Source organism: Pecten maximus, chromosome 5, assembly GCF_902652985.1.
Source record: "Pecten maximus chromosome 5, xPecMax1.1, whole genome shotgun sequence".
NCBI classification, from domain to species: domain Eukaryota; kingdom Metazoa; phylum Mollusca; class Bivalvia; order Pectinida; family Pectinidae; genus Pecten; species Pecten maximus.
Genome location: NC_047019.1, coordinates 46,618,512 through 46,641,420, shown reverse-complemented (window position 1 = coordinate 46,641,420; position 22,909 = coordinate 46,618,512). Strand labels below are relative to the sequence as shown.

Below are 22,909 nucleotides of genomic sequence, written 5' to 3'. Positions count from 1 at the left end.
ATTATGGCAACAGTTGTGTCTTTGTCTGATAAGATACCCACAGGCGACAGGGTTACAGGGTACCACAGTCACTGGACATAAGATGATAGCTCCGGGTGATTTGTTGAGTAATATAATGACATTATTTACCCAAGAATAATCAGTCAACTTCATATTCATGGTGTCAGTTCATACCGTCTGTTAGCAGCAAAACTATAGTTTGATAATTTCTGAATGATCGAATTATACCTTTCCGAGTAAATTACACTTTCTGTTTACAATATCTGAGTGAGGTTAAACCTATACAACATAAGCCGGATATAGAAATTCCCCGCACTCCGGGTCGCTGACTACTAAAAACTTAATGCGTGCGCAAGCTAATGTGTTCAATGCATCACGTTGTGTGCTTACATCCACTTGTCGGATAGGATCCGTAGTGTAAAGACAGACTGTGCCGTACGAGTACAGACCACCATGATGCTTCACGATGTCGGATAATATCATAGTGGACTGGTTAAAATCCGTCAGGTTGGAATTATACACGCAGGCGTTTTTAGATAATGGTTATGATGAGTTGGAAGTGTGTAAACAGATTGGTGAAGCCGATCTTGACGCTATAGGGGTTCACAACGGGGTTCATAGAGAAATCTTACTTCAGGCTGTCACCAGACTCCGGGAAGAAGGTGGCACCTCAGTTTACTTTACGCTAGAAAATACGGATGTACCGCGAAAGTGTGTGAAAAATGGTTCGGAACAAAATAAAAGTGTTAAATTGGGAACGAGGAGTTCGTCCTCCCGTCGTGGTCTCCCAAAGACTGGAGAGGACGTTCCCTACAAAACTCTGGAACAGCTGAGGAAGTGTATCGGGGACAAATTGGTCAAGGATGGCATTGACCTCGCCTGTCCTCCCTACATCAAACCGGTAATTGTTAATTAACTTATCTGACCCGACAATCTCATTCACTAGTTAGACCTATGTAGGCCTTTATTATAGTCAGCTTGACGAAGATCAGCTTGATGACAGTAATACTAGCAGGGGGATAATATTGACAAGTGTTAAAGTTTGCATTTGTCAAGTGGTAGCTAATCAGGCTTGTCCTTTTATACAATAAAGGTGAACATGGAAATCTTTTTAAGAGAGGCCAAGGCAACTTTAGTCATATTAAAAAAACTCATAATTCAGGTATTGTAGAAGTAGTGGTAGATGTTTTTGTCGACCCTCCTATATATGGAAGAAGAAAATTAAAGTATATTAAATTGATAGGAACACAAACTTCGTCAATCCAATTAAGACTGATGTTTTTTCAAATGGGTCATGAAATATGAGTCAACTTATTGTAGTCACAATTTGGTGTGTTGATGACATTAACTTTCAATAAGTTGTGATTATGTAATTTTAATTTTGTCTTTATATAATTAAATGCTACAAATTTGAGAGGTAAAAATAATGTGTCATATGATTGAGGTACATTTCTATGCCTTTTCCATAATTATGGTTGGAATATTTAGTGCCCAGTCAGGATCTATACTCGATCCATAGGCCTAACTGATACACATCGGACACATATGCACACTATATTAATACAGAAGATTTGCATGAGCTATATATCCCAGCCAAAGTTCTAAGAACTTCAACCTCCTGTGGTTGATTACATTAAAGAGACCCAGAGAAAATACTCCCTACAGTACTTGGGCATGGGTTGAAGTTTTAGGCTATAGCCCAGTTGTGCAAGTTCATAAATCATAGCATATTGTTTAAATAGCCAGTGATACATAGACATAGGGTAGAGTAACACATGTGGGCTACTCATGCTTGCCTATGTATTTAGTACATGTATATGCTAGGTAAATGTGGCCGAAGTCCTTACATTATTGGACATAGCTCATAAAACGATGGTAACTGTTCAGTGAGTGTTTGAGAGTTACAAGTAAAGATGTATTGTAGAGAATATAACATAAAACTTGGTCGTCACAGCATATTCTGTATTACCACTACATGAGTAAAAGTTTAACAGGAGTGACAATGTTTCATCTTTTACCTTATGTAATCTAGCAGCATAGTCACCTGTCAGTTAGCTAAGTAACTTTATAATGACAAGTTTAAAACATTGTAGATAGAAAACAAATGTAATTAACATGGATTTTTTTTATATAAACTCCTTGGCTCATACTGCTGATATTGACAATTGTACTGTGGTAGTTGACTGTTCAATCACTGTATGTATATATATATACCAATACATTGAATTCCATTTTTGACCTTAGAACAAAAGAAATACCTTATTTTTATATTACACATTACCTAAAAAGAATTTTATAGTTAAATTCTCCTTTATATGATGTCCAGGTGTTGAATATATTGATCAAAGTATTTAAGATTGGCAGAAGAATTTCAAAATTTAGTCATCATGCACAATTAACCTGATATCAATCTACTTTGTACATCTGCCTTGGTATATTGGAAGTTTTAGTATCTTTTCAATGTTGTATGCAATAAAACGTTTTAGGAACAGGTGAAACATGATCAAATCTAAACAGTTGATAAGAAATTGACAATGGAATAATTGAGGTGGGTGGTTTCTGATGATAAATGGTTGTGTGGAGGAGGCTAGAGAGTTAGTGATATCTCTCCCCTGACAGCTGTTTATTGTAGACAGCTACAGGTGTATACTACAGGTAGTGATTTCCTATCCACACAATATACCTGACACAGGTAAAACTTGACTATCGTTAAGGTGTAGTAGCTAACACTTTATAATTACAAGTATATAATGCCTTCTGTTGACTCAGATATATGTTAAGTCCAAATTATTCAGATTTTGTGTTTACGGACTAAGATAACATATATAACATTCCAATGAGTAAGATATATACCAGGTAACCCACTGACTGATAACTGTGACTTTCTTACTCTTACCTACATATACATTATATATATATATATATATATATATTCAACATTTTTGACCATGTTGATTACTTTAATTCAAATATTTAACTGATACACAATATTGAGATGCATATGGGAGTATATATATAGAAGATGTCCTATTCAATATCTCGTGTTCTGATATGTAGCCCTAACTGTCCCTATTCAGTATTGTTCCATCTCCTATACCCTGCCGACCTTTCATCACCAGTATGCACCCCTGATATTCTTTACCTTGTACCCATATTTCCATGTTGCAGGTGTATCATTTTTAGTTTGGAATTACAGAGGTCAAATTGGGGCAGTGTCATTGATATACCTGTATGGGTGTTTGTACCTGCAGAGCTTCTTTTAAATGGGAAGACAGGTGTGTAGCTACCGGGGTATATAGTTATAGTCCTTGCTGGGATGTACAGTACTGGAGCTCATTGACCCTAGGGATGGTGATCCCCTATATAGAGGTTAGGGGAGGTGGGATGTTCTCAGTAGGTAGACCCTAGACCTGTTGGCTATTGGAGGAGGTCTGCATGGGAGAGATATTCTGTGTAGTGTCAGGTAAACCCCCTTGGCAGAGGTTAGTTGAGGGATGCACTGGGTAGTATATACAGCAGCTACAGGTACACCCTATAGGGATTGGGACACCTGGGAGGTCCCCCCCCCCCCCCCCCCCCCCCCCCCCCCCCCCCCCCCCCCCCCCCCCCCCCCCACCAAACTGGGTGGTTATAACTGACAGGGTATACATATACCCTGTTTATATGTGTGGTATATATATATATATATATATATGTAGTATGCAATTCAAGTAGCCCATGGCCATATCACCTGGTTCAATAATTACAAATCTAGACCAACCCATGGACTGTGTACCTGTCAAAGGTTTACCTATTGGGTATTGGTCAGTTGGGGGTGTCCTATTTAACAGTGGCTAATACAAGCAGGTGACACATTCTGATACACATAAGGTCAATTGGTTACATAATAAATTTACTTGGTATATTTAACTGATAAGATGTTTGTGGACTTATCAATGATTCTTCTGTCTGAAGAAGAGCAGAGCCAGTGGATTATTATTGAACAAGATTATAAATAATGTTAGATAGTATTGGATGTAATACATGTACAGGTATAGTGATTCAGTCTTTTGATATCTGCCTTGCATACGCATATGGTACCCACCTTACATGCGCCTCTTGGTACCCCCCTTACATACGCCTTTTGGTACCCCCCTTACATGCGCCTTTTGGTACCTGCCTTACATATGTCTTATGGTGCCCGCCGGCCTTAGATACGCCTTTTGGTACCCGCTTTTTGGTACCCGCCTTACATAAGCCTTTTGGTACCCGCCTTACATACGCCTTTTGGTACCCGCCTTACATACGGCTTTTGGTACCCGCCTTTTGGTACCCGCCTTTTGGTACCCGCCTTACATACGCCTTTTGGTACCTGTCTTACATACACGTTTTGGTACCCGCCTTTTGGTACCTTCCTTACATACGCCTTTTGGTACCCACCCTACATACGCCTTTTGGTACCCGCCTTTTGGTACCTTCCTTACATACGCCTTTTGGTACCCGCCTTTTGGTACCTTCCTTACATACGCCTTTTGGTACCCGCCCTACATACGCCTTTTGGTACCCGCCTTACATACAATCCAACCAATCACACAAATGAAGTAGACACTTTCACCATCACTACGTCATTATGGATTCAATCACACTGTTTCGGTTCAACACAAGCTGCCTCCAGAGAGCTAGCTATATATATAGGGCATCATCAACAATGACAAAACCCAGCCCTCCTACTGTGTTCAGAAGTATTAATGGTATCCAATATGAACATTTATAATACCGTAATCAAAATAAAATAATATACTCCTTATATGTCATATTGGTGTAGTGCTATTTATAGTAGCCATTAACATTTCAAGTTCTAAACAGCGAAGATCAATGCATGTGTACGTACACTTTATATATGGCTGGTCAAACAGATGTCCCTATCACATCCTATAGGCCCTTCTCACCATAACGTCAACATTGTTTTGTGTAAAATTTGTGATCCACTTGAGCTGTACAGGTTCTCCTGAAACAATAGCCAAATGGCTTAGAAAATTGAATGACAAAAGCAATGTCCATGATAAGACATGATCATGATGCATAATAAAATTGAATTAAGGTATTTCTGTGAAATTTGGCCTGAGTAGCAATATTAGGCTGATAGATGATTGAGCCTTAAGGAATGATTAGATAGAATTAGTTACTGAAGTTACGATTGATGAAGATAATGGTTGGTAAATAGTGCTGTACCGGTACAATATTGTAATTAGGAATATCATAATGAGTTACCACTGCTGAATATGTTGGGTGTAATGGCTGGTTGTGGTTCCCTACTCTTCAGAATGGGTGTTACCAGCTATAAGTAAGCTATTACTCTAGTCTAATGAACTTGTTGGAATTTGTCTTGATAGCATCCCCTTTACCCCCTCCTCCTTCCCTCCTCCTTCCCTCCCTCCAACTCACAACCTAGTCACCTAACACATCTGGAACCCCATTTACTGCATTACAGCAGTTTGTTTACTTGTAATAGGCTGGTGGTATTTATCTTAATTTACATGTAATGTGGCCATTAATCTATGTGGGTACAGGAGAGACACCCCATGCTGTTTGTTAGCTATATATTGAGAAGTAGATGCAGTGATTGCTCTGAATCTACATCAATACTTCTGTATATCTCAGCTATACAAAACCTTTGTTTATATGTACACATACAGTACAGTACAGCATTTGTTTATATGTACACATACAGTACAGTACAGCAGTTGTTTATATGTACACATACAGTACAGTACAGCATTAGTTTATATGTACACATATAGTACAGTACAGCATTTGTTTATATGTACACATATAGTACAGTACAGCATTTGTTTATATGTACATATAGTACAGTACAGCATTTGTTTATATGTACACATATAGTACAGTACAGCATTTGTTTATATGTACACATACAGTACAGCATTTGTTTATATGTACATACAGTACAGTACAGCATTTGTTTATATCTAGACATACACACAGTATATACAGTATAATTTTTTGTTTGAGACATACAATGTATATGTACAGTACAGTATAATTCGTTGTTTGAGACATATATGTACTGTACAGTATAATTTGTTGTTTGAGACATACATGTACTGTACAGTATAATTTGTTGTTTGAGACATACATGTACTGTACAGTATAATTTGTTGTTTGAGACATATATGTACTGTACAGTATAATTTGTTGTTTGAGACATTATTTGTACAGTACAGTATAATTTGTTGTTTGAGACATATATGTACAGTACAGTATAATTTGTTGTTTGAGATATATGTACTGTACAGTATAATTTGTTGTTTGAGACATATATATACAGTACAGTATAATTTGTTGTTTGAGACATTATTTGTACTGTACAGTATAATTTGTTGTTTGATACATATATGTACAGTACAGTATAATTTGTTGTTTGAGACATTATTTGTACAGTACAGTATAATTCCTTGTTTGAGACATATATATACTGTACAGTATAATTTGTTGTTTGAGACATATGTACAGTACAGTATAATTTGTTGTTTGAGACATATATGTACAGTACAGTATAATTTGTTGTTTGAGACATACATGTACTGTACAGTATAATTTGTTGTTTGAGACATATATGTACTGTACAGTATAATTTATTGTTTGAGACATACATGTACAGTACAGTATAATTTGTTATTTGAGACATATATGTACAGTATAGTATAATTTGTTGTTTGAGACATATATATGTACTGTTCAGTATAATTCTTTGTTTGAGACATATATGTACAGTACAGTATAATTCATTGTTTGAGACATATATGTACAGTACAGTATAATTCGTTGTTTGAGACATTATTTGTACAGTACAGTGTAATTCGTTGTTTGAGACATATATGTACAGTATAGTGTAATTCGTTGTTTGAGACATATATGTGCAGTACAGTATAATTTGTCGTTTGACATATATATGTGTACTTTACAGTATAATTTGTTGTTTGCCTATGTTTGTCTTTCGTTTTAAATTATTACAATCGGTTGCCAACTTCAGAATAGAAACTGTATACATGTATATATATATCTGCACAGATGTGGCAAAGAAAATTTTGACGTGTGAAAACAGTGTAGTTTTCTGTTAATGACATTGAGAAGCTATTTGTGCATGTGATGTAGATAAAGTAAAAAGTGGAGTCTTTTATGTATCATCATGCTACAGCACAACCTACTGTTTTTTATATAAATATGATAGAAATGGTTTGTTTAAAACTGTTAAAACTTAGTACAGGTATTGTGGGTGTTGTAAATTATAAATGGTGTTCACTTTCTTATAACGATGTAGGTTTACAGTTTCTCCACATGCACGTAATTACATAATGCATGCTGTATACTAATTATACCCCCCACAACTAATTCAGACGGTTTCTATACATGTGTACGTATACACTGTACGTACTTTGAATATCAATTCAGACGGTTTCTATACATGTACATATATATACACTGTACTATGTACAGATGGTTTCTATATGTACTGTGTATATACAATGTATCAATTCAGACTGTTTCTATATGTATTGTACTGTGTATACAATGTATCAATTCAGATGGTTTCTATATGTACTGTGTATATACAATGTATCAATTCAGATGGTTTCTATACGTACTGTACTATATATATACAATGTATCAATTCAGACGGTTTCTATACGTACTGTACTATGTACATGTATATACAATGTATCAATTCAGACGGTTTCTATACGTACTGTACTGTGTATACAATGTATCAATTCAGATGGTTTCTATACGTATATATATATACTGTACTATGTATATACAATGTATCAATTCAGATGGTTTCTATACGTACTGTACTATGTATATACAATGTATCAATTCAGACGGTTTCTATACGTACTGTACTATGTATATACAATGTATCAATTCAGACGGTTTCTATACGTACTGTACTGTGTATACAATGTATCAATTAAGATGGTTTCTATACGTATATATATATACTGTACTATGTATATACAATGTATCAATTCAGATGGTTTCTATACGTACTGTACTATGTATATACAATGTATCAATTCAGATGGTTTCTATACGTACTGTACTATGTATATACAATGTATCAATTCAGACGGTTTCTATACGTACTGTACTATGTATATATACAATGTATCAATTCGGACAGTTTCTATACGTACTGTACTATGTATATATACAATGTATCAATTCAGACGGTTTCTATACGTACTGTACTATGTATATATACAATGTATCAATTCGGACGGTTTCTATACGTACTGTACTGTACATGTGTATATATACAATGTATCAATTCAGACGGTTTCTATACGTACTGTACTATGTATATATACAATGTATCAATTCAGACGGTTTCTATACGTACTGTACTATGTATATACAATGTATCAATTCAGACGGTTTCTATACGTACTGTACTGTGTATATACAATGTATCAATTCAGATGGTTTCTATATGTACTGTGTATATACAATGTATCAATTCAGATGGTTTCTATACGTACTGTACTATGTATATACAATGTATCAATTCGGACGGTTTCTATACATGTACATACACTGTGCAGACTCAGTTTCTATTCATGCACTATTTATATATATTAAAGAACACGGATTCTGTACTGTACATATATATACTATGTGTATTAATTTAGACAGTTTCAGCACATATGCATATCAATGCAGTGGTATAATTTAGCAAATGCATCTGTTGATACAGACCAGATGCCATCGACATGCTCAACATGACTGTAAAATAATCTAGATTGTATTGTAAATGAACACTGGTCAATGTACAGTATAGTTCTGAAAATTAAATTAGAATGGAGGTCAAGTTAACACCATATTCCTCTATGCAGAAACAACAAGACTTTGTCATAGACATTTATACAGCTATATTGATCACCAAATTCATTTTCTTGTGGTTCAATTTGTATCTGACATGGAATGAAATGTACATGGCATTATTATTTGACAGTTTTGAAATTTTGAATCTTTTTTTTGTTTGTTTGACTTTGAACTGAATTTAAATTTTTGATTTGCCACAGACTTTGTGTCTAGAAGCAGATATAATTGTGTTTGTGTATTACACAGTGGGGAATAGGAGTAACGCTGGCATCATTAACTCTCAACATGGCAGCACAAAGACCCGCTCTAGCTGAGCTTGGAATATTGTTAAAGGGTAGACATTAACAGTAGATGATATAGGGAATAAAGTATTGAGTCTCAGTGGAGGTAGATAAATACTGAAGTGACGTCCAGACAGTGTTGGTATATATACGTACTGAGGGTTACGTTGGACCCCACATACAGAATTGACATCCTGACAGAGTCCGTACTGAGGGGTACGTGGGACACCCCACATACAGAATTGACGTCCAGACAGAGTCCGTACTGAGGGGTACGTTGGACCCCCACATACAGAATTGACCTCCTGACAGAGTCCGTACCGAGGGGTACGTGGGACACCCCACATACAGAATTGACCTCCTGACAGTCCGTACCGAGGGGCGGGACACACAGTCTACCCACCTCTGGTGCCACAAGATCTGCCCCATTGTCACATAACATCACATGTCTATGTAAATGTCGGTATTGTACTTGACTTTTGTGACAGATCTTTACTGTACAGGTAGCTGTACGTGTGTAAATTCCTTTAAGGTGATAATTCAGTTTAAAAATACCACCTTTTTTCTGTGGTTGATAAGAATACCTGAAGTGCTTGTGGTTTTAATATAATCCCCATATTGTGTAGCCATATTTATTGGACTTCTATAGAAGCTAAAATTAAACATTGAGTTGTATCGTTTTAATGATGTACACTCAGCAGGGATTTTCATACAATTTTTCAACTGGGTCCATTGTCCATTGAATTGTGAATTTCTACTTGACAAAATGTGACATTGGGAAAAACAAAAAATAGTAAAATTCATGCAAGTTTCAGTTTGTTTTTGATGAAAATTGCCTTTATATTTTTTTTTATTTCATTTTGTTATCTGTAGCTGATTTTTTATTTTTCAAAATTGCCTTAATATAGGTCTTAAACTCTTTGTATATAAAACATACTTTGGGAATATTTTAGTGGCAAATTGGGAATTTTCACAAGATTTTTTTAGGGGAATTGATCCTTTTAACGGACCCTGGTTCTATTGTAGGAAAATGTCAATTATAAAATTTCAGATGTCTAGATATTTCATGAAAACCAAACTTTTGATCCTTTTGTACATAAATAAACAACAGCAATGATCTTGTTTTGGTGAATTAATAATATCCATTGACATCAACAGTATTATGTAGGGAGAACTTGATTTATGATTCCTTTTGTTCTTACAGGACAACTCGGCATGCCATAGCAGTCTGGCTGCCCTTGCGGTCAAATATACTGATCAACTGAAAGGCTCAAATCTCCAGGATGTGTACCGATGCCTGGAGGAGCTATCTCTTTGGCGAATCAATGGCCCTCATCACTATTACTCAGTAAGTCTCCACTTCTATTATTTAGCTTCCAATGAGTAAATACAAAATCTACGAGTGAGGAAATTTTAGTGCTCCAACTCTATTGTCGAGTGAGGCTGCAGGTCTTCAATTGAATTAAGTGCCAACTCTACTGTTAAATAAGGCTAAGCCCCAAGTCTACTGTTGAGTTAGTCTCCAAGTCTACTGTTGAGTTAGGCCCCAAGTCTACTGTTGAGTTAGTCTCCAAGTCTACTGTTGAGTGAGGCCCCAAGTCTACTGTTGTGTTAGGCTCCAAGTCTACTGTTGAGTTAGTCTCCAAGTCTACTGTTGAGTGAGGCTCCAAGTCTACTGTTGAGTGAGGCCCCAAGTCTACTGTTGTGTTAGGATCCAAGTCTACTGTTGAGTTAGTCTCCAAGTCTACTGTTGAGTTAGGCTCCAAGTCTACTGTTGAGTTAGTCTCCAAGTCTACTGTTGAGTTAGTCTCCAAGTCTACTGTTGAGTGAGTCTCCAAGTCTACTGTTGAGTGAGGCCCCAAGTCTACTGTTGAGTTAGACTCCAAGTCTACTGTTGAGTTAGGCTCCAAGTCTACTGTTGAGTTAGGCCCCAATCTACTGTTGAGTTAGGCTCCAAGTCTACTGTTGAGTAAGGCCCCAATCTACTGTTGAGTGAGGCTCCAAGTCTACTGTTGAGTTAGGCTCCAAGTCTACTGTTGAGTTAGTCTCCAAGTCTACTGTTGAGTTAGGCTCCAAGGTTACTGTTGAGTTAGGCTCCAAGTCTACTGTTTAGTTAGGCCTCAAGTCTACTGTTGAGTTAGGCTCCAAGTCTACTATTGAATAAGTCTCCAAGTCTACTGTTGTATTAGGCTCCAAGTCTACTGTTGAGTTAGGCTCCAAGTCTACTGTTTAGTTAGGCCTCAACTCTACTGTTGAGTTAGTCTCCAAGTCTACTGTTTAGTTAGGCCTCAAGTCTACTGTTGAGTTAGGCTCCAAGTCTACTATTGAATAAGTCTCCAAGTCTACTGTTGTATTAGGCTCCAAGTCTACTGTTGAGTTAGGCTCCAAGTCTACTGTTTAGTTAGGCTCCAAGTCTACTGTTGAGTTAGTCTCCAAGTCTACTGTTTAGTTAGTCTCTAAGTCTACTGTTGAGTTCGGCTCCAACTCTACTGTTGAGTTAGGCCCCAAGTCTACTGTTGAGTTAGTCTCCAAGTCTACTGTTTAGTTAGTCTCTAAGTCTACTGTTGAGTTCGGCTCCAACTCTACTGTTGAGTTAGGCCCCAACCTACTGTTGGTTAGTTTTCCAAGTCTATGTGAGTAGACTCAAGTTAGTTGGGGTTAGTCTCCAAGTCTATTTTGAGTGTCTCAACTTCTGTGGTTAGTCTTAAACTCTATGTTAAAGTTAGTCTCCAAGTCTACGTGAGTTAGTCTCCAAGTCTATGTTGAGTAGGCTAAAGCAAACTGTTGAGTAGTTCAAGTAAATGTGAGTAGTCCCCAACTCTACAGTTGAGTTAGCTTCAACTCTATGTTGAGGTAGTCTTCAACTCTACGGGTGAGTTAGTCTCCAAGTTACTTTTGAGTTGACTCCAAGTTTACTGTGAGTTAGTCTCAAGTACTGTGAGTGTCTTAAACTTACGTGAGTTAGCTTCAACTCATGTTGAGTTAGCTCCAAGTTACTGTGGGGTTAGTCTCAAGCTATGTTGAGTTAGGCTCCAAGTTACTGTGAGTTAGTCTCCAAGCTACAGTTGAGTTAGGCTCCAACTCTACAGTGGTAATTTCCCAAGTCTACGGTTGAGTGAGGCTCCAAGTCTACTTTTGAGTGAGTCCCAAGTCTATGTTTAGAAAGTCTCCAAGTCTAGGTTGAGTTAGTCTCCAGTCTACTGTGGGGTTAGGCCCAAGTCTACTGTGAGGGGAGGCCCAAAGTCACGTTGAGTTAGTCTCCAACCTACAGTTGAGTTAGCTCCAAGTCTCTGTTGGTTAGGGCTCCAAGTTCTCGTGAGTGTCCCCAAATTACTATTGAGAGTCTCCAAGTCCTACTGTTGAGTGAGTCCCAAGTCTACTGTTGAGTTATCTCAAGTCTACTGTGAGTTGGGCCCCAAAGCTACTGTTTGAAAGTCCAAGTCCACTGTGAGTTAGTCTCCAAAAGTCACTGTTAGTAAGTCCAAGTTACGGGTTGAGTTAGTCTCCAAGTACGTTGATTATCTTCAACTCTAGTGAGTTAGTCCCAAGTCAAACTGTTGAGTAGTCTCCAAGTCTACTATTGAGTAGTCTCCAAGTCTACTGTTGAGTTAGTCTTCAACTCTACTGTTGAGTTAGTCTCCAAGTCTACTGTTGTGTTAGTCTCCAAGTCTACTGTTGAGTGAGGCTCCAAGTCTACTGTTGAGTTAGTCTCCAAGTCTACTGTTGAGTTAGTCTCCAAGTCTACTGTTGAGTTAGTCTCCAAGTCTACTGTTGAGTTAGGCTCCAAGTCTACTGTTGAGTTAGTCTCCAAGTCTACTGTTGAGTTAGTCTCCAAGTCTACTGTTGAGTCAGTCTCCAAGTCTACTGTTGAGTCAGTCTCCAAGTCTACTGTTGAGTTAGTCTCCAAGTCTACTGTTGAGTTAGTCTCCAAGTCTACTATTGAGTTAGTCTCCAAGTCCACTATTGAATAAGTCTCCAAGTCTACTGTTGAGTTAGTCTCCAAGTCTACTGTTGAGTTAGTCTCCAAGTCTACTGTTGAGTTAGTCTCCAAGTCTACTATTGAGTAAGTCTCCAAGTCTACTGTTGAGTTAGTCTTCAACTCTACTATTGAATTAGTCTCCAAGTCTACTGTTGAGTTAGTCTCCAAGTCTACTGTTGAGTTAGTCTCCAAGTCTACAGTTGAGTTAGTCTCTAAGTCTACTGTTGAGTTAGTCTCCAACTCTACTGTTGAGTGAGGCCCCAAGTCTACTGTTGAGTTAGTCTCCAAGTCTACTGTTGAGTTAGTCTCCAAGTCTACAGTTGAGTTAGGCTCCAAGTCTACTGTTGAGTTAGTCTCCAAGTCTACAGTTGAGTTAGTCTCCAAGTCTACTGTTGAGTTAGTCTCCAAGTCTACTGTTGAGTTAGTCTCTAAGTCTACTGTTGAGTTAGTCTCCAAGTCTACTGTTGAGTGAGGCTCCAAGTCTACTGTTGAGTTAGTCTCCAAGTCTACTGTTGAGTTAGTCTTCAAGTCTACTGTTGAGTTAGTCTCCAACTCTACTATTGAGTAAGTCTCCAAGTCTACTGTTGAGTTAGTCTTCAAGTCTACTGTTGAGTTAGTCTTCAAGTCTACTGTTGAGTTAGTCTTCAAGTCTACTGTTGAGTTAGTCTCCAACTCTACTATTGAGTAAGTCTCCATGTCTACTGTTGAGTTAGGCTCCGATCCAACTGTTGAGTGAGTCTCCGATCCAACTGTTGAGTGAGTCTCCGATCCAACTGTTGAGTTAGTCACCGATCCAACTGTTGAGTGAATCTCCGATCGAACTGTTGAGTTAGTCACCGATCCAACTGTTGAGTGAGTCTCCGATCTAACTGTTGAGTGAGTCTCCGATCCAACTGTTGAGTGAGTCTCCGATCCAACTGTTGAGTGAGTCTCCGATCCATCTGTTGAGTGAGTCTCCGATCCAACTGTTGAGTGAGTCTCCGATCCAACTGTTGAGTGAGTCTCCGATCCAACTGTTGAGTGAGTCTCCGATCCATCTGTTGAGTGAGTCTCCGATCCAACTGTTGAGTGAGTCTCCGATCCAACTGTTGAGTGAGTCTCCGATCCAACTGTTGAGTGAGTCTCCGATCCAACTGTTGAGTGAGTCCCCGATCCAACTGTTAAGTAAGTCTCCAATCCAACTGTTGAGTTAGTCTCCGATCCAACTGTTGAGTGAGTCTCCGATCCATCTGTTGAGTGAGTCTCCGATCCATCTGTTGAGTGAGTCTCCGATCCAACTGTTGAGTGAGTCTCCGATCCAACTGTTGAGTGAGTCTCCGATCCAACTGTTGAGTAAGTCTCTGATCCAACTGTTGAGTGAGTCTCCGATCCAACTGTTGAGTTAGTCACCGATCCATCTGTTGAGTGAGTCTCCGATCCATCTGTTGAGTGAGTCTCCGATCCAACTGTTGAGTGAGTCCCCGATCCAACTGTTGAGTAAGTCTCCAATCCAACTGTTGAGTTAGTCTCCGATCCAACTGTTGAGTGAGTCTCCGATCCATCTGTTGAGTGAGTCTCCGATCCATCTGTTGAGTGAGTCTCCGATCCAACTATTGAGGGAGTCTCCGATCCAACTATTGAGTGAGTCTCCAACCAACTGTTGAGTGAGTCTCCGATCCAACTGTTGAGTGAGTCTCCGATCCAACTGTTGAGTGAGTCTCCGATCCATCTGTTGAGTGAGTCTCAGATCCAACTGTTGAGTGAGTCTCCGATCCAACTGTTGAGTGAGTCTCCGATCCATCTGTTGAGTGAGTCTCCGATCCATCTGTTGAGTGAGTCTCCGATCCAACTATTGAGTGAGTCTCCGATCCAACTGTTGAGTGAGTCTCCGATCCATCTGTTGAGTGAGTCTCCGATCCATCTGTTGAGTGAGTCTCCGATCTAACTGTTGAGTGAGTCTCAGATCCAACTGTTGAGTGAGTCTCCGATCCAACTGTTGAGTGAGTCCCCGATCCAACTGTTGAGTGAGTCTCCGATCCATCTGTTGAGTTAGTCTCCGATCCAACTGTTGAGTAAGTCTCCGATCCAACTGTTGAGTAAGTCTCAGAATCTACTTGTGTGAGTGCCCAACTCTACTGTTGAATAATTTTCCTGCTTTATTTCAAGTTTCTTATTTTACTATTGATTAAGTCTGCACTTGTACAATTACAACCATTTTATATGTTTCTGTGCTGTCAAATTGAACAATACCCTTATATTTATTAGTTTATGCAGGTTTGAAATTCAATCAATCAAAAATTCAAATTAATAAAAATTCAGTTTCATGCAGACATTAAAAGTTCCATTAACAAAAATAAAAGTGGATATATGACAGCTTCAAATGGCCCAGCATCAGAAGCGTAGTCTTACTGGCTCCCGGCTGGTCCACCGAACCACCTGACTGGCTCCACTGGTGATTCACTAAGTACTGATGTCAAATTAATGCATGGTTAGCTGCACTGATCATGATATAATACGCTCTTTCTGCAGAAAAAAATATCTATAATATTTTTGTTGTGTCCATAAATCATGATACAACAAGCGTTTGTATTCTTGCATACCTATGATTTCAGAAAAGAAAAGTAGATTTGGAAAGTGTTATCTCGCTTGTTGACATCTACTTGGAAAAAGGTTTAACAAGAAGCTCAAATATACTATGTTTATAAAAGTTTTTGTGTTCTGGCTGTCAAGGAGAAACATTTACAGTAGACCAGTGTGACAATCCGACAATAATAGTCAGAAAGCCTTCTGATCTGACAGGAATTTTAGGAAATAGATCTCCATGTTATTATTGATACTCACCAGTTGGGAAATTCAAATTCTGGTTGAAGAAATTGGTTTTTGTAAATGGAGCATATTTATTTAGAAATATTTCTTTGCAATATATGAACATATATTTTTTCCTCATGATTTTTGTTTGTGTCCAGTCAGCTGATTAGACAGGTTTATTGTGTCATGACACACTGTAGTCAAGGAGAATGCTATATATATATATATATATATGATACTTTCCCAATATTTTTATGATGTGCAAACCTGGGTATGTGTACGAATTTGGCGTCCTAAATACACAATACGCACTGACCTGACTTTCTACGCATTTTTGATGAAAATAAAAAATTTCTAAATAGCCTACCGTTATTTTCGATTCGTCTTTATATTAGGCCATGGCTGCCATCTTGAAAATCAAAATTCAAACTTTTTCTCCAGTTCCACTGGTGCAATTAAGCTTGAAATTGGTGAGGATGTTAAGGAAGGGGAACCAACAAAGAGTTGTTATTTTTTCAGCCTCGTAAAAAATTTGACATGGCATCCACGGCAGCCATTTTGTAACAATATTACGCAAGCAGAATTTTCCTAAACATCATCTATTCCAAACTTCTCAAATTCAACCAGGTGGGATTGAGCTCTAACTTACCAGAAATGATCCTGAGATGGTCCTGACCAAGTGTTGTTATTTTTCAGGTCGGTTTAAAATCCAAGATGGCCACCATAGCAGCCATCTTGAAAAACACACTTTAAACTTCTTCTCTAGTTTCACTGGTGCCATTGAGCTGGAAATTGGTTAGGATGTTAAGGAAGGGAAGCCAACATTGTGTTGTTATTTTTCAGCTTCATAAAAACTTTGATATTGCAGTTACGACAGCCATTTTGTAACATGATTGCATAATCAATATTTTCCTGAACAACACTTATTTCAAACTTCTCAAGTTCAACCAATGGGATTCAGCTCTAGTTTACCTGAAATGATCCGGGGATCGAGATGGTCCTGACAAAGTGTTGTTATTTTTTTGGCTCAGTTCGAAATCCAAGATGGCTGCCATGGCCAACAGTACCACCATACTTGCTACTGAGTATGTATACTACAGTAGTACATGTACAAGGGTCTTTAGAGTCGGATAACCATTAAGGCCTATGTGCCTCTTATTTACGTTGCTCTCTGTCTGCTTCAATTAAGCACTACATCGAAACACCTCATATGACGCCAGACAAAAAATGAAGCATCTATTGAACGCTTGAATCTGAAGATCATTTTTGTATTAAATATCAAAGTGTCAGAGTGATGCAGATGTGATCTCTCTGAACAGTCAACAGAACTGATGATGACAATCTTGTTCCTTCGCCTTGTAGTAAAAAGGTCTCGCAAATTTAGGAATATAAAGATAAATACAGTGAAGAGTGGCCTTTCCCTGAACTATTCAAAGAGGAGCAAACTATGAAATTAAAATAAAAGATATTTGAATTGAATTAATTATTTTGTTATTTTGATATACACTGTAGAGTGGCATATCCATTAGATAACAATGAAATCCTAAAACTACATATGACACTGTAATTATCATAATCAATTACTGCTAAGAGTATAAATCGGTCAACCATGTAAAATACACATTTGTTGTTAAAAATTCCCTTTGAGACAACGGAAAAATACACAGCTGCTTCAGAAAATATACCCAGGTCTGGATGTGGGCGAAAAATGGTAAAAATGACATATTAAGGTGAATTTTGAGAATTATTGATTTTGTGAAAATTGATACTTGTTTTGCAATGCATTATTATTTACGTATGTCTATAATGTATAGAGGTTCTTCTACCAAATGGAGGGTTTTTGGTTGTTTTTGGAAAAAATACTGAAATTTTAGTGAATTTTGGAGTTTGCATAAAACTTCCTACCTGGTATACTGATCACAAGACATATTTATGTGTAATTCTTCTGCATGATTGTCTGCATATCACGGCACTTATATTCTTGATTAGATTTCCCATTTCCATTCAGTAAATCCATATTTTCAGGGGTTTCTCTTTTAATTAAAAATTACATAACAAATAATTGAGGTGAGTAGTTCTGTATTTACCTGGGAAGATGGGTCATTTGGTTAAGTGATTTAAAAGTCTAGATCTTCTACCTTGTAAACACTAACATGACCATGAGAGCCATGGAAGTCATTCCTTACAAACAAATCCCTATAATTGCCCACAGTCAGTGTCAGATCAGGAAAGTATATATATTTGACCACAGTTAGACCACAGGCACCCATCAGACCACCATAGGAATGGATCACCAGTAGACACTTGCACTGCAGTAATGTATTGATTTGTGAGTGAAATCCTACACTGCAGTTTGTCTGTGTTTGTCCCTAATTGGCCATGTGTCAGGTTGACCCCATCAGCCAACAGGGGCCAAGTAAACCTGATCCTGGCTTTAGGAGATCCCAATTTTATCCAATTGCCCATTGATTTGATTTCCATCTCCTATTTCCATTGCCCTGTTTGTTCCAGGAGGAAAAAGATTATCAGACAATATTTCTTTCATGGTATATTGACATGACTTGTCTAAGTTTGAGCTACGGCATGCCGATAAAAAAAGGACACAGCTGTGTAGCATAGCAATGACCATCAGTAAGGGGCCTCACTCTTCGTGCCAGACTCTCGTAACTTAAATCTATCGATTCATCAAGTTTAATGATGGGGAAAATTAAATACCCTGACAGATAGATCAATACCTGAATTCTTTATGAGGAATTTTTCTTGGTGGCTTGTATAAAATATATTGTGGGTAACATCTCCATGGATGTCAGGGTGTGTTGGAGGTACAGCTGGGATTAACAAGGAGGAATATTATGAAAGGCTTTGCATAAAGATCATTATACACTGTATCTAGACAGTAATAGCAGCACTGTAGCACTTTGTACCAGTACCTGGTACTTAGCTGTGTGTATCAATTATAGATGGCACCCCTCTAGGAAGGCACACTATTTAGTGGATAAAGGACAATTGATTTTTCTCTGTTCTATATAAATATATACTGATGTTGTTTCTGGGCAGCCTTGATACAAATCTGCTTATATACACATTAATCCTGGTAGAACTTTCTTTTGCAAAGGTCATTCAGGTCATTAAACTCTGTAAAGGTCAAAAGGGGGATGGACTAACAATTCATTATATGATCTCACTTTGACTAAATGTTAGTTGTATTTTAATATTGCATCAAATTAATATGACCAATATTAGATGAGGACTTGTATTGTAGCTCATCTGATTTTAATATGGAAGGTGGTGTGATGTGTAAGGAAGGTGATATGTGTAACTAAGGGAGGTGATATTTGTAACTAAGGGAGGTGATATGTGTAACTAAGGAAGGTGATATTTGTAACTAAGGGAGGTGTTACGTGATATGTGTAACTAAGGCAGGTGATATTTGTAACTAAGGGAGGTGATATGTGTAACTATAAGGTGATGTGTGTAACTAAGGGAGGTGATATTTGTAACTAAGGGAGGTGATATGTGTAACTAAGGGAGGTGATATTTGTAACTAAGGGAGGTGATATGTGTAACTAAGGAAGGTGATATGTGTAACTAAGGGAGGTGATATGTGTAACTATGAGGTGATATTTGTAACTAAGGAAGGTGATATGTGTAACTAAGGAAGGTGATATGTGTAACTATAAGGTGATATGTGTAACTAAAGTTTGTGATATGTGTAACTAAGGTTTGTGATATGTGTCACTAAGGTGATATATTTAAGGAAGGTGATATGTACATGTACATGTAACTAAGGATCGAGTACAGTATGAGTAAGGTGAGTGATCATGATGTGTAAGTCAGCTGATTTTATGTTGTGTATTACTTAAGAAAGGTAATGTGTAATTTTCTTAAAATCAGGAAGGTGATCTTGTGTCTACATCCCCACCTACAGTGAAACATTCCCACCAGCACCACACAGATCCTACAGTCAAACATCCCCACCAGCACCACACAGATCCTACAGTGAAACATCCCCACCAGCCCTACACAGATCCTACAGTCAAACATCCCCACCAGCCCTACACAGATCCTACAGTCAAACATCCCCACCAGTCCCACACAGATCCTACAGTCAAACATCCCCACCAGTCCCACACAGATCCTACAGTCAAACATCCCCACCAGCCCCACACAGATCCTACAGTCAAACATCCCCACCAACCCCACACAGAACCTACAGTGAAACATCCCCACCAGCCACACACAGATCCTACAGTGAAACATCCCCACCAGCCCCACACAGATCCTCTAGTCAAACATCCCCACCAGCCACACACAGATCCTACAGTGAAACATCCCCACCAGCCCGACACAGATCCTACAGTCAAACATCCCCACCAGCCACACACAGATCCTACAGTGAAACATCCCCACCAACCCCACACAGATCCTACAGTCAAACATCCCCACCAACCCCACACAGATCCTACAGTGAAACATCCCCACCAGCCACACACAGATCCTATAGTCAAACATCTCCACCAGCCACACACAGATCCTACAGTCAAACATCCCCACCAGCCACACACAGATCCTACAGTCAAACATTCCCACCAGCCCCACACAGATCCTACAGTCAAACATCCCCACCAGCCCCACACAGATCCTACAGTCAAACATCCCCACCAGCCCCACACAGATCCTACAGTCAAACATCCCCACCAGCCACACACAGATCCTACAGTCAAACATTCCCACCAACCCCACAAAGATCCTACTGTCAAACATCCCCACCAGCCCCACACAGATCCTACAGTGAAACATTCCCACCAGCCCCACACAAATCCTACAGTGAAACATCCCCACCAACCCCACACAGATCCTACAGTCAAACATCCCCACCAGCCCCACACAAATCCTACAGTGAAACATCCCCACCAGCCCCACACAGATCCTACAGATCCTATAGTCAAACATCCCCACCAGCCCCACACAGATCCTATAGTTAAACATCCCCACCAGCCCCACACAAATCCTACAGTGAAACATCCCCACCAACCCCACACAGATCCTACAGTCAAACATCCCCACCAACCCCACACAGATCCTACAGTCAAACATCCCCACCAACCCCACACAGATCCTACAGTCAAACATCCCCACCAGCCACACACAGATCCTCTAGTCAAACATCCCCACCAGCCCTAAACAGTCTTCCCTTCCTGTTTTCACATGTAAGGAGAGAGTGGAGTAGGCCATAGAGTGTATCAACATTATCAGGTTTCTTATGGTTAAAAAGGAAACCAAATTCACAAAAGAAATTATTTTGTTCTAAGCATTCTACAGGAATTTGGTGTACTGTAGGTTTTGTACAATTATAATAATAAACACAATTGGTGATGTGTGTAATTATGTGTCTTTATATATGCTTGTGTTAACTGGATAAATAATTATCATAAAAACTCTGATAATGAGATCTAGTTAGTTATGTGGTATGCAGTCTTTATTCTGCACAAGGTATTTCATACCTTTTTTGTACTACATGTCGGCCCTTAAACATGAAATATGTAATATATGTTGTACACATTATACGATTAATAACCAACATTTCTATTCAGGGCATGTTTCCATCCATTATAATGTTATAGCTGTTTATTTTGTAGGTATGTAGTGCTATGTAGCTATACATTTTAAACAGGTCAGAAATGTTGAATACATTATGTTGGTGAGTTATAGATAGCGTTATACTGAAATTCCTATCTAGCAACCTTACAGAATTGCTGTAGTGTGACCCTGTGTTCAACAAGGCACATCCACCTGTGACCTTGGGTCACAGTCAGTGATTACGATAAGTCTCCCAGGTGATGTAGGAGATAGGCTATCTAAGATATCGGGGGTAGATAATAACAGGATCTCTAGCCACACCAATAAAGCACCCTCAACTGTTTCAATTATACATTCTCAGATCAAACAAATTTAAGAGGGTGTTTGTGACTTGTAATTGGTGTAACTGTAAACGGAGTATTAATTAAACCCTCTAACTTATTGTCAACTATACCACCACTCCCTGTGTGTATATCGGCCCGCATGGCTATGTATTTTAGGAGAGAGGGATCTATACAGTGTGACGATGATAAATAATTAACTGTTATGACACTTGTTAAGATATACAGGTTGTGTATACGTAGTGGAGTTGTTGGTATATGTAGGCTTTCTAGAAATTTCTTAACATTTTATTTTGATGCAGCATTTCCATAGTTTTATTTGTAATTTCAATAATACATATATATGCAAATTAATTCCACTGGGGAATCTCGAAAAGGAATTAATCCCATTTTGTTTCCTTTGCCAATCCCACAGTTTGCATGTGTTTTCACTCAGCTGACTACAAACCTTTGCTTTACAGACACATCCTGTCTGCTGTTTACAAATTGATGATTCAAGAACTTGTGAATATACATAATGCAGAATACTTTTTTTGAATAAATTGAGTTTTCAATAAAAAAAATCAAAAAAATCCCTGAATGACTTATATTGCATTTGTGTGTTTGTGTAAGTGTGCCAGAAGGAATAGCTATCAGTTCCTGGTCACTGATTGAAGTTGACTAGATGTATCTAGGGCCAGCCAGATAAATGGTGATGTATGTTGGAGGGGTATGCATATCCAATGTGCTATGTGCATTGTTGGTAGCATGCCTGATTACATCTAGGATAACCTAGGTCTGACATGAACTGGTGTGTTGTATTGTTAACTTGGCAAGAAATTGAAAATTCATCATTCTCATAAATTTTTTTTCTGAAAATCAATAGTCTGCCATTTGTTTTCATTTAAGGGAATAAAAAATGGTATCAAGAATGTGATAGGCGATAAGAGTGACAGGAACTCTCTATAGTGATGTGACCCAGATTAAATGTATGACAGAAACTGCAGGTTTCTCCGATTCCTCCGTTGATTCCTCCGGGTACCCATACAATCTACAGGTCTTCACTGACAGATCAG

At 38.4% G+C, this 22,909-nt stretch overlaps 1 protein-coding gene across 3 annotated transcripts in view; it reads left to right on the top strand.

The window, feature by feature from the left end:
- The first annotated feature begins 354 nt into the window (after positions 1-354).
- LOC117328190 (SAM and SH3 domain-containing protein 1-like) overlaps positions 355-22,909 on the top strand; it is a 114,767-nt gene continuing 92,212 nt past the window's right edge. For 2 of the 3 annotated variants that reach the window (XM_033885608.1, XM_033885606.1), the window contains exons 1-2: positions 356-901; positions 10,372-10,515. In XM_033885608.1, the coding sequence (XP_033741499.1) occupies positions 467-901; positions 10,372-10,515 (579 nt within the window). In that variant the 5' untranslated portion in view covers positions 356-466. Of the gene's footprint in view, positions 902-10,371; positions 10,516-22,909 lie in introns of all 3 variants that reach the window. The other variant, XM_033885607.1, reaches the window with a different exon arrangement.